The 16818-nt window shown below is 38.8% G+C and overlaps 2 protein-coding genes across 3 annotated transcripts; both read left to right on the top strand.

The window, feature by feature from the left end:
• Window positions 1–1516: 1516 nt before the first annotated feature.
• ube2d4 (ubiquitin-conjugating enzyme E2D 4 (putative)) lies at window positions 1517–6934 on the top strand. The gene is made up of 7 exons (XM_053325113.1): window positions 1517–1785; window positions 3126–3189; window positions 3371–3402; window positions 3496–3573; window positions 3706–3811; window positions 3972–4065; window positions 4194–6934. Exons 1-7 carry the CDS (start codon window positions 1762–1764, stop codon window positions 4237–4239), a joined length of 444 nt encoding a protein of 147 aa, XP_053181088.1. The 5' UTR covers window positions 1517–1761; the 3' UTR covers window positions 4240–6934.
• A 530-nt stretch (window positions 6935–7464) lies between these two features.
• On the top strand, window positions 7465–16497 carry dbnlb (drebrin-like b). 2 transcript variants are annotated; one of them, XM_053325692.1, is made up of 15 exons: window positions 7465–7608; window positions 9723–9778; window positions 10011–10123; window positions 10210–10284; window positions 10616–10765; window positions 11386–11463; window positions 11803–11954; window positions 12049–12100; window positions 12351–12422; window positions 12720–12846; window positions 13150–13266; window positions 13647–13721; window positions 13914–13972; window positions 14055–14142; window positions 15142–16497. In XM_053325692.1, exons 1-15 carry the CDS (start codon window positions 7526–7528, stop codon window positions 15276–15278), a joined length of 1434 nt encoding a protein of 477 aa, XP_053181667.1. In that variant the 5' UTR covers window positions 7465–7525; the 3' UTR covers window positions 15279–16497. The 2 variants fall into 2 exon arrangements, with proteins under 2 accessions (XP_053181667.1, XP_053181668.1); XM_053325693.1 differs by lacking the exon at window positions 13150–13266.
• Window positions 16498–16818: the final 321 nt, after the last annotated feature.

Here is a 16818-nt window from a genome sequence, read left to right as displayed (position 1 = left end):
CTTGCTTATTGCTTTGAACGCTTACAAGGTAGTTTGCACCCCATAAATGATGGGCTCACTAGTGTCTCAGCCAGCTACAAATCCTATAGGTTAAAGTACACAGTAGCAAGCAAACCAATGTGATTTGAGATTTCAGAAGAAAGTACAGTAGGGTGACTGTGGGAGGCTTTGAGAACTGAGGCTTTAAGCCAACAAAGTGTGGGCTTGACTCTTTCTGAAAACCTCATGCTGATAAATGGCCTCTCCAAGTAGACAAACTCCGAACACAAGGCCCCTGCTGCATAAGACACAAACTGCTACCTCTGCTGCTGGCTGAATCTGATTACAGGGAGGCCCTGAGGACAGGCAGGTCATTGAGAGCACAGAGATGAGCAAACAATAAGATATTATCTGAAGGAATCTACAGCTTTCCAAAGGAAAATGGTCCCTCTCAGTGTCACATTGACGATAGGATCCTCAACCTGACACTGAATCAGCCATTTAAGAAGAATGAACACTGCGACCCATTCATACATACTCACTAAAATAATGAGAGCTCTTTTTTCACCCTTGTTTAAGACATATAAAGGGAAGCTCATGAGGCTTTGCAGGACAAGGCTGCGCAGAAACCGGAGCATGCAGCTGACTCAGATGAATATGCCTTTACAATGATTGAGTATTGAATGAGCAATTCTATAGTCTTTTTCTTTCTTTCGTCTTGTGTATGTGTAAATAATACATGTTTAGCTTCATAGTACTTTGCTGCTCCATTGTTAAGCATTTTTGTACTTGCACACATTCATTTGAAAACAATAATATTCAAATGAATTAATTGAGTCTGAGCATGCAACATGCAATTTGATAAATTGGCCAGTGAATCTTGCAACACATTTTCCAGTCAACGATGTACCTACTGTGTTCTGCTTTGCCTGTCAATTTGTTCTTTTCAAATAGTGACATCTTGTGGTCACCTGGCCTCAGTTATTGTGTAGAGGCTACACTGTATGGTTGAAGTCATATACCCTATTACCTTGTTATCACACGTACCTCTTATTTAGTGCTGTGAACTTATATGTGTGTGGTGATAGTAATAATGATTATATTTTTGCTCCAATTTAGCCCATTGTTTCTTTGTTGTTGTTTTTTCAAAATACAGACCTACAATAAATATCAGTCAACTGTAGAATGTATTATCTTGGCAAACAGAAGAGACAGATTGATAGCCACAGCCAAAATATAGCCTAGGTCTACAGGGTGCTTTCTATTCATTGTGGAATTTTGGCATTAACACTACATTGAATTTAGATCACAAATAGGAGTCATCATACAGTGATTTTGTAGAAATATTTTTACTCTTTAATATCGGTTCCTTTTAGTGAAAATAATATGATTTAGACTAAAAGCTTTGGTTTATTTTCACAAGAGTTCACTATTTGGAACTACAACCATGGAGCTTTAAATTGACGAAATCTCGAATTGTCGCTGCAAGACAACTCTCGCGATATTACAAAATTCTGTCTTCCAGGGCACCAAGAGTAGGAATGAGAGGAGAGACAGCAAAATATCTCGGTTACTCTGCTCTGAGCTAAAGAAAGACCTAGATTCTTCGAATAGTTTGACTCATAAGTTGTACTAGAAACCAAAAGCCCCAAGTCTGTTATATGTTAGACGTGATTTTCTGATTTTAAGTGTGATTTGGAAATACGCGGCCACACAAGCCAAATTGTATGTGTGCGGAGCTAACTGTTAGCTGACAGGCTACCTAGCACAGCCATTGAAGCAATGGCGTTGAAAAGAATTCAGAAGGTGAGTGTATATTTCTTTTATGTGTCAGCCATACCTCCCATTTGGCACATTTTGCTAACTGTGTGAGCCTCAGTGAACACAATACTACTATGTGGCCTATTCTGATGCTCGAATTAGCCGTATTTTGCTTTCTTTTTGTGCTCATTTCAAGTGTAGTTCACAAACAAAGACGAGCTAACCATTGGTGGCCCTGTTGGTGCATTGCTACAGTAACGCTAGCTATTAACAAGTAACCTACTTTAACTGCTCAATCATTCTGACAGCTACTTTTTTGGTTGTGGTTGGTATTGTAAAAATGTTTGTCTTAATTGCAGCTACTTATCAGCACTTGACGTAAAGGTGATAAACGATAACCAAGTCAGTGTTCCCGCAGAGCTGCGCTAGGCTAGTTCCTAGGTTTGATAGGTTGACATGTATAGGATTTGCCTTCAAATTATCTGCTTGTTAGTTGTCTTTATTCTCGTGGTTGCTCACAAAGAGTTTGGCTGGTGATGTGTTTGGTCATTGAATGACAGCTGCATGCTGGTTGCCAAAATTGAACCCAAGTGTCAGTGTTGCCATATATGGAAAGGCAAATGGGGCACTGGAACAGGCCAAGGTGTGTATTTATATAACAGAATAGATGGGCCTTGAAAGAGATGTTAAATAACGGGCTTAAAGTCTATTTAAGCATCTGTTTATGTTGTTTGTACTTGAATATTATGTAATGGGATTTGGCATATAGATTCAATGTTGATATAATGAATTGAATTTTACATTCTAGTGTCTACCTTTTATATGTTTTTTTAAATTTCTATTGAGATTATGTTTTGATTTTTTTTTTTTTTTTGCTATTGTGTTTGTAACCTTTATAATCAACATCTTTAGGCATCATGAATTAGTGACTAAACTGTTTATGAAGTCAGATGTCCTAAAGCCACCATTTACTTGTCAACAGTCTTGGATCATGACTGTACAGCAGACATGGCTGCTACCGAAAAGACTGTCAGTAATGATAACCATGCTCAAATTAGGTGTGGAAGCCCCAAGAGATTAAGTTAGATCATCTTACATAAAACCAAACATTGTATGGAACAGTCCTCAGAGAGATTTTAATTAGGCTGGTCTTTGTCACAAATCTATACTTTTTTCTCAATTCATCCTTTATCCATAATTTTGACATACAGTGCATTGAGGTTTGAGCATCATCATATACCTAACAACCAATTCATTGCCAGTTGTCATTTTTTTCTTTTAATTTAAAATTCATGTCATTTTCTTACAAGGAGAACGGTTGTTACAATACTGTAACTGACCTGTGAGTTCAAGGCTATTTCATGATGAGATTGTTTTGCCTTTAGGAGCTGTCAGACCTGCAGAGGGACCCACCAGCTCAGTGCTCTGCTGGACCAGTTGGAGATGATTGTAAGAAGTGTTTATCAGTTTATAGCATTGTATTGCATAAACATATGTGTGCAATAGGAGTTGGCATCTATATAAAAATATTTGTAGTAAAGGCATAATTATTCCTACTGTGGCAAATAAATGCACTTCTTTTGTTGTCTGTTTATTTATTTTTTGTTTTTCTGTTTTGTTTTTTCTCCAGTGTTTCATTGGCAGGCAACAATAATGGGTCCGGTAAGTGAAACTATACTTTAACCCAATGAAAAAGTGCAAAAGAAACAATTGCTGTCCACTATATTGAACTTGCTTCTATTTTTATTTCAACAGAGTGACAGCCCATATCAGAGTGGAGTGTTTTTCCTCACCATTCACTTCCCAACAGATTATCCTTTCAAACCACCAAAAGTGAGTATGGGTCTGCCTTGGGTGTCACGTTATGAGGCAATAGCATTTCTCAACTTTTCATCTGTTTATTGTACTCATGATAGGTTTCAGTGGAAAATTACAACCTTCTTTCTCTCTTTTCTTTTGTCACAGGTTGCATTTACCACAAAAATTTACCATCCTAATATCAACAGCAATGGAAGTATTTGTCTGGATATACTGAGATCGCAATGGTCACCTGCACTTACAGTATCAAAAGGTAAGTAAGAGGATGTAACAGACATGTTAAAAATGTTTTAAGACCACAAAGTCCTGCTGTGTACTTTGTCTGGTCGTTGCCCTTAAGTGTGAAGTTCAAATGTTAAAAAATAAAAGCTTCTTTCAATGTTATCTAATCTGTCTGATTTATTACTCCACAGTATTATTGTCTATCTGCTCTCTTCTTTGTGATCCTAACCCGGATGACCCACTGGTACCAGAGATCGCCCATACGTACAAGGCTGACAGGGAAAAGTGAGTGTGAAACAAGAATGAATTTATTAAATCTCTCAACTTTGATATAGTGACTTGTTATTTTGGGAGATTCAGTTGATATTTTGTAAATTCACTTGAGACCTTTTCCAAACTTTGTGTTTTTACAGGTACAACAAATTAGCAAGAGAATGGACTCAGAAGTATGCAATGTGAGAGTGCCAGGGAGATCAAAATACATAAGGAGAACAAAAGAAACATGTTTGATTTGTAACTTGAGGCAAATGAGCAACAGAGGAAAAAAAAAAACTAGACAACAGCCCAACATTTGGAGAAGGAAGCGTTACAATGAGGTACAGTGCCACCTGGCTTTCCATGTGCTGAGCTGCTACCATGTGCTGTCCTTCATGACTTGTATGGATCTGCTGAGCAGGACCTGATGGGCTCCTAAAAGCACTCCATATGGAATACCGGAAACTCTTCACAGTTCATACCGCCACACTCAGACTTGAAACTGTTACTCTTGCTCTTGTGATTATCACCGTCATTGTTGCTAATTCATACGCATCATTTTCACTGTCAGTCATATCATTGTGCTTCTCAATAGCAAAATGTTTGATTGATTTAGGAGATTGGCTCTCCCTTCATTTCAGAGGTACTGTCTGTATCCCACTGGATGTCTTGTATAACTGTATTTCCATGTATTTAGTGGCCTTTCTGTGTTATTATTTTCAAACGGTCTACGTGCAATTGAGACAGAGTGTTCCCTGTTTAACACAACATGGTACAGTGCCATTACCAGCCGCTGATCTGTTGGCACATGCTGTCTCTACCCCGAAACAATGTGAAAGATGTAAAGAAGGATTGGTCTATATCACCCACGGCATTTGGAAACGCAACAGTATTTAGTGGTTTTTTTAAGACACTGGATTGCTGGCCTTCGGCTCACTGTTGTCAGGCTCCATGGGGTGAATGTCACTGCCCATTTTTCTCACACATGTTGTCATTGCCCTTATATCCTGTACAAGTAACCATCCATGGCTGGTGGCATAGTGCACAAATACTACTGTTGTATGACTTGTTCCTTGTTGTCTAGCTATGAACATAGCTACTCCTTGGCACATAGCTCTGCTGTGTGCCACCTCCTCAGTACAGTTACTCAGGTATCTAGCCAAATCATCAGCCTTTATCAGCAGTGACCCATGGTGAGAAAAATGACCAGGGCCCATATCATATGTCTCTAAAATATTACTGATCTAAGTTCACTTGTTTGTTCACATAACAAAATCAGCTCATGCTTCCTGAAGAGGCAAATTGATCAAAGACAGATAAGCACTCCTGAAGTTCCTCATGCACACAGCACATGTCTCACGTCACGTGACAATATGCTGTCCGAGAAGTACTGTCATGTTGTCAGACAGAGGGCTTTTTTTCAGTATCCTTCAGTTCCTTTCACCGCCATTTCCATTTGTTTTTTAGCAACACTCCGATGTGAACAGCTTTTTAAATGGTGCATCTACATGCTACTGTTTTTCTAAAAACAAAATGGCCTTTGGTTACAGCTGTTGTCGATTACACTCAAAATGGGAAGTTAAACTGACTTGACATTTTGCAGAACCCAGTAATTTGAAGTCATGTGCATCTAGTTACTCGAGGTGAATAAATACAGTAACTTGCCATGACATTTTCATCTGCTTTAAGTATCAGGTGATGTGAAGCTTTTGCATTTCTTTGTGTTCATAGTCACGATTAGGTCTGCAAAGGTTTGTTTTGTTTTGTGATAACCTACACTGACAGTAAAATGGTTTGTTTAGACGATAAAGTTTTGACATTTTGTATTGTATCTTTGAACGCTTTAGTTTTAGGCTATTCTTTTCATTCATGTCACCAGAATTGAACATGATTGTGATGTGTCATAAAGTAATATTAGTTCTAATATAACCCATTGTGATTGTTGGACAAAGTAGTTAGGATATGCTATGATTTTTTTTTTTTATTATCATAATGTGCTTATGCTGCCAATATAAAGGGAATTATTTGATGGTGTAAAGGGGAAGAAATGCTGCCATTGAGGTACTATTGAATTCATCCAAAAAAATCCTTAGCAAAGCATGAAAAATTAGAAGCTTTGATTTTAGAATTAACATCATGATTTAGGCACTGAATACAGTTTTTCATTGTTAGCTGCTGTAGAGAAAAATGTCTTCAAAACACGTTGACCTGAAATACAAAGTATGCTATAAGGGTTTAAAAAATATCCTATAAATGCAGTGAAAGTATTTTTGCTGCCCAGACCACAGTTGAAAATGACTTGTGTGTAATAGTCCTAGTTTAAACTTTGTGTACATTGTTGTTTGTTCATCTGGCTGTTTATTTAAAAGCCAGAAATCTTCCAACTTTATGATTGAATGCAGCCTCAATTCATCATGTGACTGATGCTACCATTGACTTCCTTTGTCCAGCGTGCTCAATAGAGTCTATATAGGCAGCTTGGCATGCTTTGCACTCTGGAGAACCTTCTCACAGCCATTTGCCAGATATCAGGGATTTCGTTACAATTCATCTGCCTAACACCTCTGACTAAAATTTTAGCCTTAACCCTCATTTTGTATATAGAGATAACGTGTCATAAACTGTAAATTTGCTATCAGGGCTGTATCCCCTAATGGGTGATTCATCTCATCAGTAGACATGGAAACCTGCTTGAACAATACCAATGTTTTTTTTTTGTTGAAAAAATCAGCCTGGCTTTGTCTGAATGCAGGACCAGCCTTCATGCATCTTAAGGTTTGGAATTTGTGTGCTTGAACTGTCACCATAAAACATCCACATCTCCTCACATAGCCTACACAAGATAACTATTATTGACTTTGTCATTACATATGAATAAAGCTCATGTTGGTTTACCGTTGTCTGCGATGCTTTCTTCTGTCTTATGTAATGGAATGGTAGTAATTGAGGGCGATGTGAGCCTAAGCCGCTGGGGTATAGAAGGTACATAAGGAGGAAGTAAATCACCAAGTACTATAATGAGACTACGTGTACTGTAGCTATCTAGAACATTTTGTTTCCGCACATCAAATCAACAAAAACGCGATACAAAGTTGCTATTGGTGTGTAATTGGGCCTTTGCCTATCTGAGAGTGCTGCACTTTAGGGTGCGTTTGATTCCTCAACTCATTAAGGGTTGTCTTTGTGTTGCAGAAAACACAGGCTTTATAGATAATGAACTTTCATTTCATATTCATAAACTGAGAATGTGGTTTATTTAAGCAAGTACTTGGAGATCGGATTGCACTAATTAGTGGTCACGTTTCAAATAAGTAAAAACGCAAACAAGCCCCGCTCTCCCGGGCTGCCCTTACGTATAACGCCCTGGCTAAGATGTAGCCACTAGCTGAACTAGCTTCCTGCACAGCTGAAAGTCAGCATCATCGCCACTCCTCCCAATAGGAAGGGCGCATCCCGGATAGCTAGCTGGCTAGCTGTACTCAACATAACCATGGCAGTTAACCTCAGCAAAAATGGCCCTGCATTAACAGCTGCATATAAAGAAGTGGTAGATGAAAAGTCCAACACAAACTGGTAAGAAAAGCACATTAAAAATGAAGTGAGCCTTGTGTAGCAGGCGTTACATTAGCTGCAGTGTTGGCTAGCAACATTGAGCCTGTCTGTCGTCAAGTAAGTTGTCGATAATGGTAACCTAATATATATAGAACATGTGACTTACTGGTACGTTGCTATCCATAGTAGATATTCTGATGCCTACATTTATGTTATTTAAAGTAAACTTTGTGCAGAGTTTAGCTTCGCCAGTTTAACGTGTATCGTTATTAAGGTAGGGATGGGCTAACTGTGGAGCCAGTTAAATTAAAGTAAGTTACAGTGAACACCTAGTAGTCTAAATCATGCGCCTTTATGTTTTTCTTGCATTTTTGATTAGTGAGTCTGTCATTAAATTGAATAAGTTGCAAGCTAACGCCACCTCCCCCACTTCCTGGTCTGATGGGAAGTCAAATACGATCAATTATGTCAACGCAAAGTCTCGATACTTCCTCTGTGTTACCTAACATCACCCAAGTGTCAGTGCTGGTGTTGGGGTTAAAATGAAACCTGCGGATAGCAGCTGCTGTGATTAATGTTGACCCTAAATTATTTAATCTCAAAGTGTAATTACCCAGGGATCCTGCTGGTGTCTTAGTCACTCTGAAAATGACTCTTGTGAATGCTGCTGCTTCTTTTTTTGTAGGCACACCCCTGGTTAATAGCTTGTTCTAAATGTAGCCTACTTTAAAAATCTGAAAATGATACTGACAAATAAAAGTAAATATTAGAGCTAATTAATCAGACACCATTTTGATGATTAATAATCACTGAAAATTGTTTGTACAAAAGCACCAAATATGTGGTGTTTTCAGCTTCTCAAATGCAGGGATTAGGTATTTTTGTGTGTCATTTATTATTTATATTATATATATTATTTATATTTAGACATATTGTCTAGTTGCAGCCCTATGAAGAAGTTGCCTTGCATTGACCAGTTTCAATATGAGCAAGTTTCACTACCTAGCCCTACAAGGCTTCATTGTGTCTGTTGTCTGAAACAACACATTCCTTTATTAGACAACTGACCCTGACAGTGAGCTTGTGGTTTACTTTTGCAATCATCAGCATATTTATTTGTGGTCAGGTTTTTAGCAATGTGTGACAACATACAGGCAGATCTCATAAGTGAAGTGTCAGTATGAGAACAGGCCAAATGTTTGATATGAAATGGCATCAAAAGGCCTTAGACATAATTTGTTATAATAGTGAAGTCTTCTGTGTCCCAGTGAAGTATAGCATAGCTTTGTCTCCTAATAGTCAGCCATTATCACTGAGTACAGTTCTTCACTGTAGTATGCAGCTTCAGGGTTGCTATTAATTTTCTTTCATACAACAACCACTTGAATTCTTCCTCGCTTTTACAATTTGCTCTGTTTATTGCATAAAAAATATCCAGTGCATAGAGTCTGCGAATTACATCTGTATAGCATGCATGGATATAAATTCAGTTATATGGACTAAAGACTACGCTAGACACTTAAACCCTAAGCCACTCTGGTAAGTGTGTGTCAGCATCATCTTTTGATTTATATGATTGTCTAACATTTTTGTGCTATTAAGTGCTTAGAAAAACTTTCTTTGACCCCTATCTAACCCAAACCCAGACATCATGTGGGCGTACTGTACGTCCACTTAAAGACCACAGAAATAAAGACCACTTCAGATGCCTTCATGTTAAAAAATGTGCTTTTCCCACAGAATATGGTGCAGAATTAACAAGGGATTCAGTTTGTGTAGTGCTGCTAGAACTTGTAGTTATTTTTTTTTTTTTTTATCAGACATTGAGTTGAAGTGGAAAGTCAGTGACATCTTAAATGATGCAGAGGCATGTAACTGCCTGCTGATTTTAAGATGGAATCTAAACTGCAGCAAGTTGTATTCACATTACCTTATTTCTCTATTTACCTTAAATGTATCCTGTGACAATAGGACTTAAGGGTTACGGTTGCTTAAAATGCATTTAAAAATCATCCATTGTTTGATTTGTTGTGAAATGGTGCGTGTCAATTTTTAGACCAAACTCTTCTGTGTCTGTCTGTGTGATCTGTTTTTAGCAGGCATTTTAATATCCTTTCATCTGGTATTCTCCTCAGGGCCTTGTTCACCTATGAGGGAAACAGCAATGATATCCGCTTGGCTGAAAAGGGTGGTGAGTAACCATGCTCATTTTGTTATCAAGTTTTTTATCATCTCAATGCGACATTATCAAATGTGTGCAGGAATTTCACCGTCAGCATACGGCCACAGCGCTGGAATATCAGCACAAAGGAAATGCCTGCCTCTGCTTTCTCAACCCATCATTTTGTAAGGGGAAAAAATGTCCCCAGTTACACAACCGACCACAGCAACCATTTGACTTCACCACAATGTTTATGTATCAGATGGAGGACTGGAGGAGCTGGTTGAGGAGCTGAACAGTGGGAAAGTGATGTACGCTTTCTGCCGGGTCCAGGATCCAAATTCCGGCCTGCCTAAATATGTCCTCATCAACTGGGTTAGTGCTACACTCCCCACTGCCTTACATTGATTTGTCCTCTTTGTTGTGGCCTTTGTTGACTAGAATAATTCTTTGTGTTTCAGACTGGAGAGGGAGTGAAGGATGCCAGGAAAGGAATATGTGCAAATCATGTCCACTCCATGGGGAATTTCCTGAAGGTAATGCTGCACTCGTTTCAAAGTCTTTTTAAATATACATTAGAATTTCTGCCACAGTCTGTTTACAGATAGTCTGCAGAAATCCTTGTTAATGATAGCTTTGAGCAGAACATAAAATAAAGGACAATAAAGAAAAGACCAGGCACCATGCTGCTGGCATTTGTAGAATAATGCAGGAGCTTTGTTGGAGTTGTGTCAAAGTCATTCATAGCCTACCAGCAAACAGAACATGTCAACAAATAACTGGGTGGTGTGCACATGAACCAAGATAACAACTCCTAAGTATTTCCCCGTTTGTATTAACTTGAACAATGATTTCATGGTGTTCCAGGGGGCCCACATCACAATAAATGCCAGAGCAGACGAGGATGTAGAACCTGAGGTGATCATGCAAAAAGTGGCCAAAGCCTCCGGGGCCAACTACAGTTTCCACAAAGAAACCCCGAGCCGCTTCCAAGACAGTGGTCCCCAGGGTCCTGTGGTATGTATCGCCTCCAGAGGACACCCATTCCTGCCTTTTGCCCTGCCCACCACTTGTCATTTCATGCTACAATGATAAGTGGAGGATTATATTTTAAGGAGGCTATTAAAATCTCAAAACACACCCATGCTTGAATGAATAAAGTGGAAATTCATCAGTCCTGGTCATTCACATTTTCTACCACTGGAAACCAACTTTTCAAACACACACTTCAAAGCAGAAATATTTGAAAATTTTGGCCTACTAGGATGACCTACATGTACTGCCTTTTGTTTTTCTCTTTCTTCATTCTGTCATGCATCTCTGTGAGACAAATAAATCATTGGTTCATGTCTGTGGTTAGTTGCTAAAAATACATCAGCCAAATAATGTGTTTAGTATTTTAACACAATATGTGGTAGAATATAAGACACCCCGACCAACTGATTACTTTATTTTCACAAGAGCGGTCATCTGTAGCAATTTAATGATGAATGACCGTGTAACAGCAGAGAAGAGATAAGGTTGAGATAATTTGTGCTAGTTCTGGCAGTTGGACCCTACTGTATTTCATTCTGTTTATGTAATGTTGCGTTGTCATTTTTATGCAATCATGTTAAATAGTCTTTTCCTCCCTGTAGGGCTCAGTGTACCAGAAGACCAACGCTGTGTCGGAAATCCGAAAGACCAATAAAGACAACTTCTGGGCACAAGCAGAGGTACTGTAGGCTCCTGAACTTCCTTCAAGCATCTTTTAAAAATCACACCTTGGAAAAAAAAAAAAAATGTATACAAGATGTTTTTAAATAATTTATATTGAATTATCATCTGCAAGGGTTTGCAGTTTTGAAATTTGACACATACTGCTATTTTATTTAAAAACACAAAGCAGGTGGTGTTTCTGCTTTTAAAAATGTAACTGTAGTCAGCAAAACTCTAAAGTAGATCTCATTGCCTTGATGTTGTATTTAGAGAAACCTCAAAATGAGGCTTTTTTTGTCACAATAATTAACAAAAAATCAAGCTAATGTCCTTTTTTTTTTTTTTTTTTTTTTCAGAAAGATGAGGAGAAACGTCGCCAGGAAGAGCGACGCAGGGCAGATGAAGAGCGCCAGCATCTGGAGAAAGAGAGGAAAGACAGAGAGGCCAAGGAGGCAGCACAGCGGGACAAAAGGGACAAGGAGAGGGCCGTTCAAATCGACCAACAAAAGTAGGTAGCAACAGAAAGAAAGTGCACAATGGTCAGGGCTAGTCTTCAGAAAAACTGTTCAGAGGTTCAAATTAAATGTCAATTTGTTTAATAGGAAGTACCAGCAGCAGCAGGATGCTGAGACTAAACAGGAGAAACCAAACAGGGTGAGTGTCTTGCTGTCCAGTGGTCTGACAAGATTACATTTAGAATAAATGGACTTCAGCTGTGAAATGACTTGGGAGAAACTTAAGGACCAGATGTGGATTACTGTGAAATAAACTTTTCCTTTTTACTGTTAGCCACTTTTTCAGTGGTTGTGTTGATTGTTAAACGGTAGTGCACAGATCTTGTAAACACTTAAGACAGGAAGGTAGCTAATGTCAGCAGTGCCAAATCTAATATCAACATCATCAGGAGGAGCAGGAGGAGAACCAGGCAGCCCAGAGGAAAGCAGTCAAGCGAGGTGAATCTGTGGAAAAGGCAAATGTGAGTTCGCCTTCCTGAAAGTGCTCTCCTCTGGCCAAACCGCTTTCCTTTTTCCTCGCCTGTTTCAACACAAAGACAAGTGCCTTTTTTCAATCTTTGAAGCTCAATTTAATACCCTCTCTTTCCATCTTCATTACATGATTTCTGCTTTCTCTATTTTAACAAAAAAACAACAACTACAGAATGCACAGGTTAACATTTTCATTTTCTTCAGTAACCCTTGCTGCTACTTTATTAATCAACCGTAGCTCTCAATCAACTGTGACTCTGTACATCTTGTTCTATTTCTTTGTGTAGGAGGCTGCTTCTCTCATCTCTCAGCGTGCTATGAACCCCAGAGACATGTTCAAGCAGAGAGAGAAAGGAATAACTCCCAGTGTCCCGGACGTCCCCGCCGCAGCAGCTCCCGCTAGCCCACAGCCAGGTATCATCTATACATACATATACCTCTCTATATAAACCTGTTTGCTTTAAATGTCACAGCCTCTTCTGTGTTACTGCAATGCTCTCTTAGCCTCACTCTCAGGTAGTGATAGGGACAAACTGGTGATTTTTCTCTGGGGGGAGATTCTCCCAACGCCATCCTATTGTGGAGCTTTCCATCAGACTGTCTAGTTGTCTCTCCGGTCATACTTTAACACTTTGTCTCCATCATGGTGTCCTCTTGTCTTCTACCTGCTCTTTGTTTTCTCTGGTCCATTTTGCATCCATGTGTGTCTCTGCTCAGGGCGTCTGCAAAGCCCTTTTCTGTCTAAGCAAGTGTATGAAAGTGAGCGAGCCAGCTCACCTCAACGCCAAGCTTCTCCTGTGCCTGCAGGCTCCGCCTCTCCTGTCCGCGCCACAGGTGTGAGCTTACTCAAACACAAACACACACATACACATGAATACACAAAGAATCCATACGCAGTGTGTCGGGTGCCAATCTCATACTTAATCAAAAGCTCCCTGCTTAATTTCTCTATGCTGTTTTATGTGTGTCATCATTTTCATAAGCCTTATAATCATGAGTTTCACCATGAGTCATTCCACTCATTTGTACTCTCTCTTTTCTGAGACATTTCCAGATTATCTTTTTTTTTTTTTTTTTTTTTTTTAATCATTGGAGTGAAACATGTCAAGAATGTCCTTATGTTTTAAGACTGGTGGTGGTGTTCAACCTGCATGGACTTGTGAATGTGTTCCTCTGTGTACATGCATGTCTGTGCTTGTGTTTTGGGTGATAAGAGCCAGATGCTGATGATGGGCAGTCCAGGTGTGAGTATGATGAGCAGGAGGCAGCTCCCCAGGAACAGTGGAAAGGTGGGGCCCATTTCACACCACTTTCCAACCCATTCATCTGCTTCTTATTTTTTTTAAAAAATGCTGTTATTTGTCATCTGCATATATTCCCTCCAGCCAAACTGTGTCAGGATCAGCTGCTGCTGCCATCTGCTGGTGGATAGACTGTTTAAATGACACATTCAGACTGACGGTAATCTCTCTTATTTTCAGAGGAGACACCAGCTGCCAACTCCTACGTCCAGGAACCAGCTTATGAAGAGCCTGCTCAGGTGGTTGTTTTTCTTACAACAGGAAATGCTATGACTGTTTAAATTACTCCTGAAGCACAACTTAACCTAATTTCTTTGTCAGGTGGAGGAGAATAACACTTATGAGGCGCCTGCTGAGGAGACACCAGACAGAGGCACCTGTGCCAGGGCTTTATATGACTACCAGGCTGGTAAGTTTTTGATAACAAATATATGTAGTAGTAATAATAATAAAAATCTTACTCATAGAGCACTTTTTGAAATCCAAGTTACAAAGTGTGTCACATATGTTACATTTTAAAAGAGAACAAATAAAAATAAGTAAATTTCAGTAAAAATCATTTAGGAGAAAGTCATGGACCCATATTTGCATTCACCAGCAGTAAAATAACCCAAAACACTTAAGAATTGTTCCACATAGGTTTATTCATGTTCATCGAGCTGTGTTTGACACCAGAAGGATGTGGAGGCTCAGATAGAGACTGTAATAATTGACAAAGAATGAAATGCTGTTTTGGGGTCCCCCTAAGATATTTGACTAGAAATATGCATTCTCACATAATTTTGGGCCTTACAGTACTCATAAAAAAACCCAATACTGGTTGTGGTGTTTCACAGTCAACTCAGACATTAGCAAGAAGAAAAGTGAAACAAATATGCTTACTAATGAAGTGAGCAATATGTCCTGTAATTGTGATTCAGAACAGGATTAGAGTCGATTTTTATATTTTTAATAGAGCATGATGATATGATGATACTGCAGCTATTTTGCATATTCTGTTATTTTTCAAAAAGAAAATATTTGTGATCAACTTTTGTAGTGAGGCATATCAATTACCTATCCACTATTAGCAATTTAAGATGTTTGTCCTTTTACATCATTTAATCTTTGCAAGGATCCACCATGGGTATGTGAAAGGCAGTATATAAATGGCACCTATTATTAGTATTAGTATTATTATCATGTTGGTTTGCATTCCACTCGGAGGGTGGACACCAGCAACCTCAAGCCACCAACTCTACACACAAGTCAAAGCAAACACCAACATGCATTTCCTGCATACTGAAAATATAAACTCTAATTACAGTTTGACAGCTGTGTCAGGATTAAAGTTGATTAAACTGCAGCTTAATAAAATGTGTAATAACATACATACGAGCTAAGTGACATCGCTCTCCTCCCCCTCCAGCTGACGATACAGAGATCTCATTCGACCCCGACGACATCATCACCGGGATTGAAATGATAGACGAGGGCTGGTGGAGAGGGTACGGCCCAGACGGTCATTTTGGAATGTTCCCAGCCAATTACGTCGAGCTCATGTAGCCCGGCACACTTTCCCCGAGACCACCACACTGGCAGCCACAGAGGACCTCAGCAGTAAAAAAACGACACCTAACACACTCAGTCGTCACACTCAAGTGATCAGGCTGAAAACGGAGCAAAACGATCCTCCACTTCATGGACCAATGAACGGCTGGTAATCGCGGGCCAGAAGCTTTTTGAAGTCTATCCTCATTTCAAAAAAAAGCAATTCCATTAAAACGTTGATGTTGTAAGCAGTTGATGGCATAGTTTAGGGATTTGTGGAAGAAAAAAAACCCCTAGGCTAATGAATACTTTCCCTCAAAAAAAATCTCTTTACCTTTTTAAATGTGATACAGTACAAAATCAACCTTTTTGTTAATGTTAAATTCAATTGTAAGCATTGATAGCACTTCTAGTTCACATTCCTTACAAAGTGACTTCAGTTTCTATTTCAGGTATAATTTCATTGTTACTTATTGTAGCAATTGCTCCTGTGCATTTCAGGATTAAAAAGTCAAAGATCATGGTACCAGCTACAGTATAATCTTTTGCCTTGTTTTTGCCTTTCTTTACCAGAGGACTGAACTTTCCTTTTTTCCTTTTATTTTGAAAAAAAAAATGTGATTGAACTTGCATCCTGTGTGAATTTCAAACCATGTTTTAGTACTGATCTGATTGTGATTGAAGTGAACATTTAAATCTGAGTGGTTGACTTTAGTGATAAATACATAAAATGGTTAAATTGACTTTTTAACTGTGAGTATAAAATGGTTGCTTTCATTTTTCTTTGCCCCTCCCCACAATTCCTTCCTCATCTGGACCAAATCATTTCAACATATTTAACTTTTCAGGGACAAGCTGAAGAGACGCAAACATAAACATAATTTTTCTTTCTTTCTTTTTTTTTTTTTTGGATCTCGCTGGTCTGAGGTTGAGTTTGAGTGCATAACAGATCTCTAATATGTGATATCATGGTGCCATAAGAAGCGCTTGGTGACATTTTACTTTAACATTTAGACTATTTGACAGCAGACATTATGCAAGTTCACTATTTTTTTATGTGGGAATACCTTGCTTTTTAAAGCGTTGTGGTCAGTTGACAAAAAAGGAAATTTCAAAAAAATGAATTAATCATGAATAGAAAAGGGCATCATGTATCCACTGCATTATTCATGTTTGTTTTTCCAGAGTTTATTGTAATGCACAGACATTCTTCATAATAAAAGAAATAAACAAGCTTTGTCGTCATGTCTTCTCAAATAGGTCGAGCACAGTACGACCTGCTGCATACATTGCTGAAATGCTTGAAATGAGGGATTTTCAGAGGTCTAACAGGAACTCAGACGTATACACAGATTCAGTATGTGCACTACAATCAGTTTCCTGGAATGAGGCAACAGCTGGGGAATTCACCTCAAATGCATAGGTTTCATTTTCACATGAAAATTCTGATTTTACCTCTCCCACATCCTTCAGTTAAATCTTTCTTAGGTTCAATACAGAAAGACACGCACTCAATAACTGCAACTTCAATCAATTATTTTGTTGTTATTTTTTT

The sequence above is a fragment of the Scomber japonicus genome, chromosome 9, assembly GCF_027409825.1.
Source record: "Scomber japonicus isolate fScoJap1 chromosome 9, fScoJap1.pri, whole genome shotgun sequence".
Lineage (NCBI taxonomy): Eukaryota > Metazoa > Chordata > Actinopteri > Scombriformes > Scombridae > Scomber > Scomber japonicus.
This window is presented reverse-complemented; position numbering and strand designations above follow the sequence as displayed.

What these genes read in the sequence shown, in the direction of transcription:
- dbnlb (XM_053325692.1), top strand. Translation starts at nt 7,526, where the DNA reads ATGGCAGTTAACCTCAGCAAAAATGGCCCTGCATTAACAGCTGCATAT. An exon ending in AATATGTCCTCATCAACTGG is followed by an intron (nt 10,124 to 10,209) that starts GTTAGTGCTACA and finishes TTTGTGTTTCAG; the next exon opens with ACTGGAGAGGGAGTGAAGGA. An exon ending in GTTCAAATCGACCAACAAAA is followed by an intron (nt 11,955 to 12,048) that starts GTAGGTAGCAAC and finishes TTTGTTTAATAG; the next exon opens with GAAGTACCAGCAGCAGCAGG.
- ube2d4 (XM_053325113.1), top strand. Translation starts at nt 1,762, where the DNA reads ATGGCGTTGAAAAGAATTCAGAAG. An exon ending in CGTTGAAAAGAATTCAGAAG is followed by an intron (nt 1,786 to 3,125) that starts GTGAGTGTATAT and finishes TTTTGCCTTTAG; the next exon opens with GAGCTGTCAGACCTGCAGAG. An exon ending in ATCCTTTCAAACCACCAAAA is followed by an intron (nt 3,574 to 3,705) that starts GTGAGTATGGGT and finishes CTTTTGTCACAG; the next exon opens with GTTGCATTTACCACAAAAAT.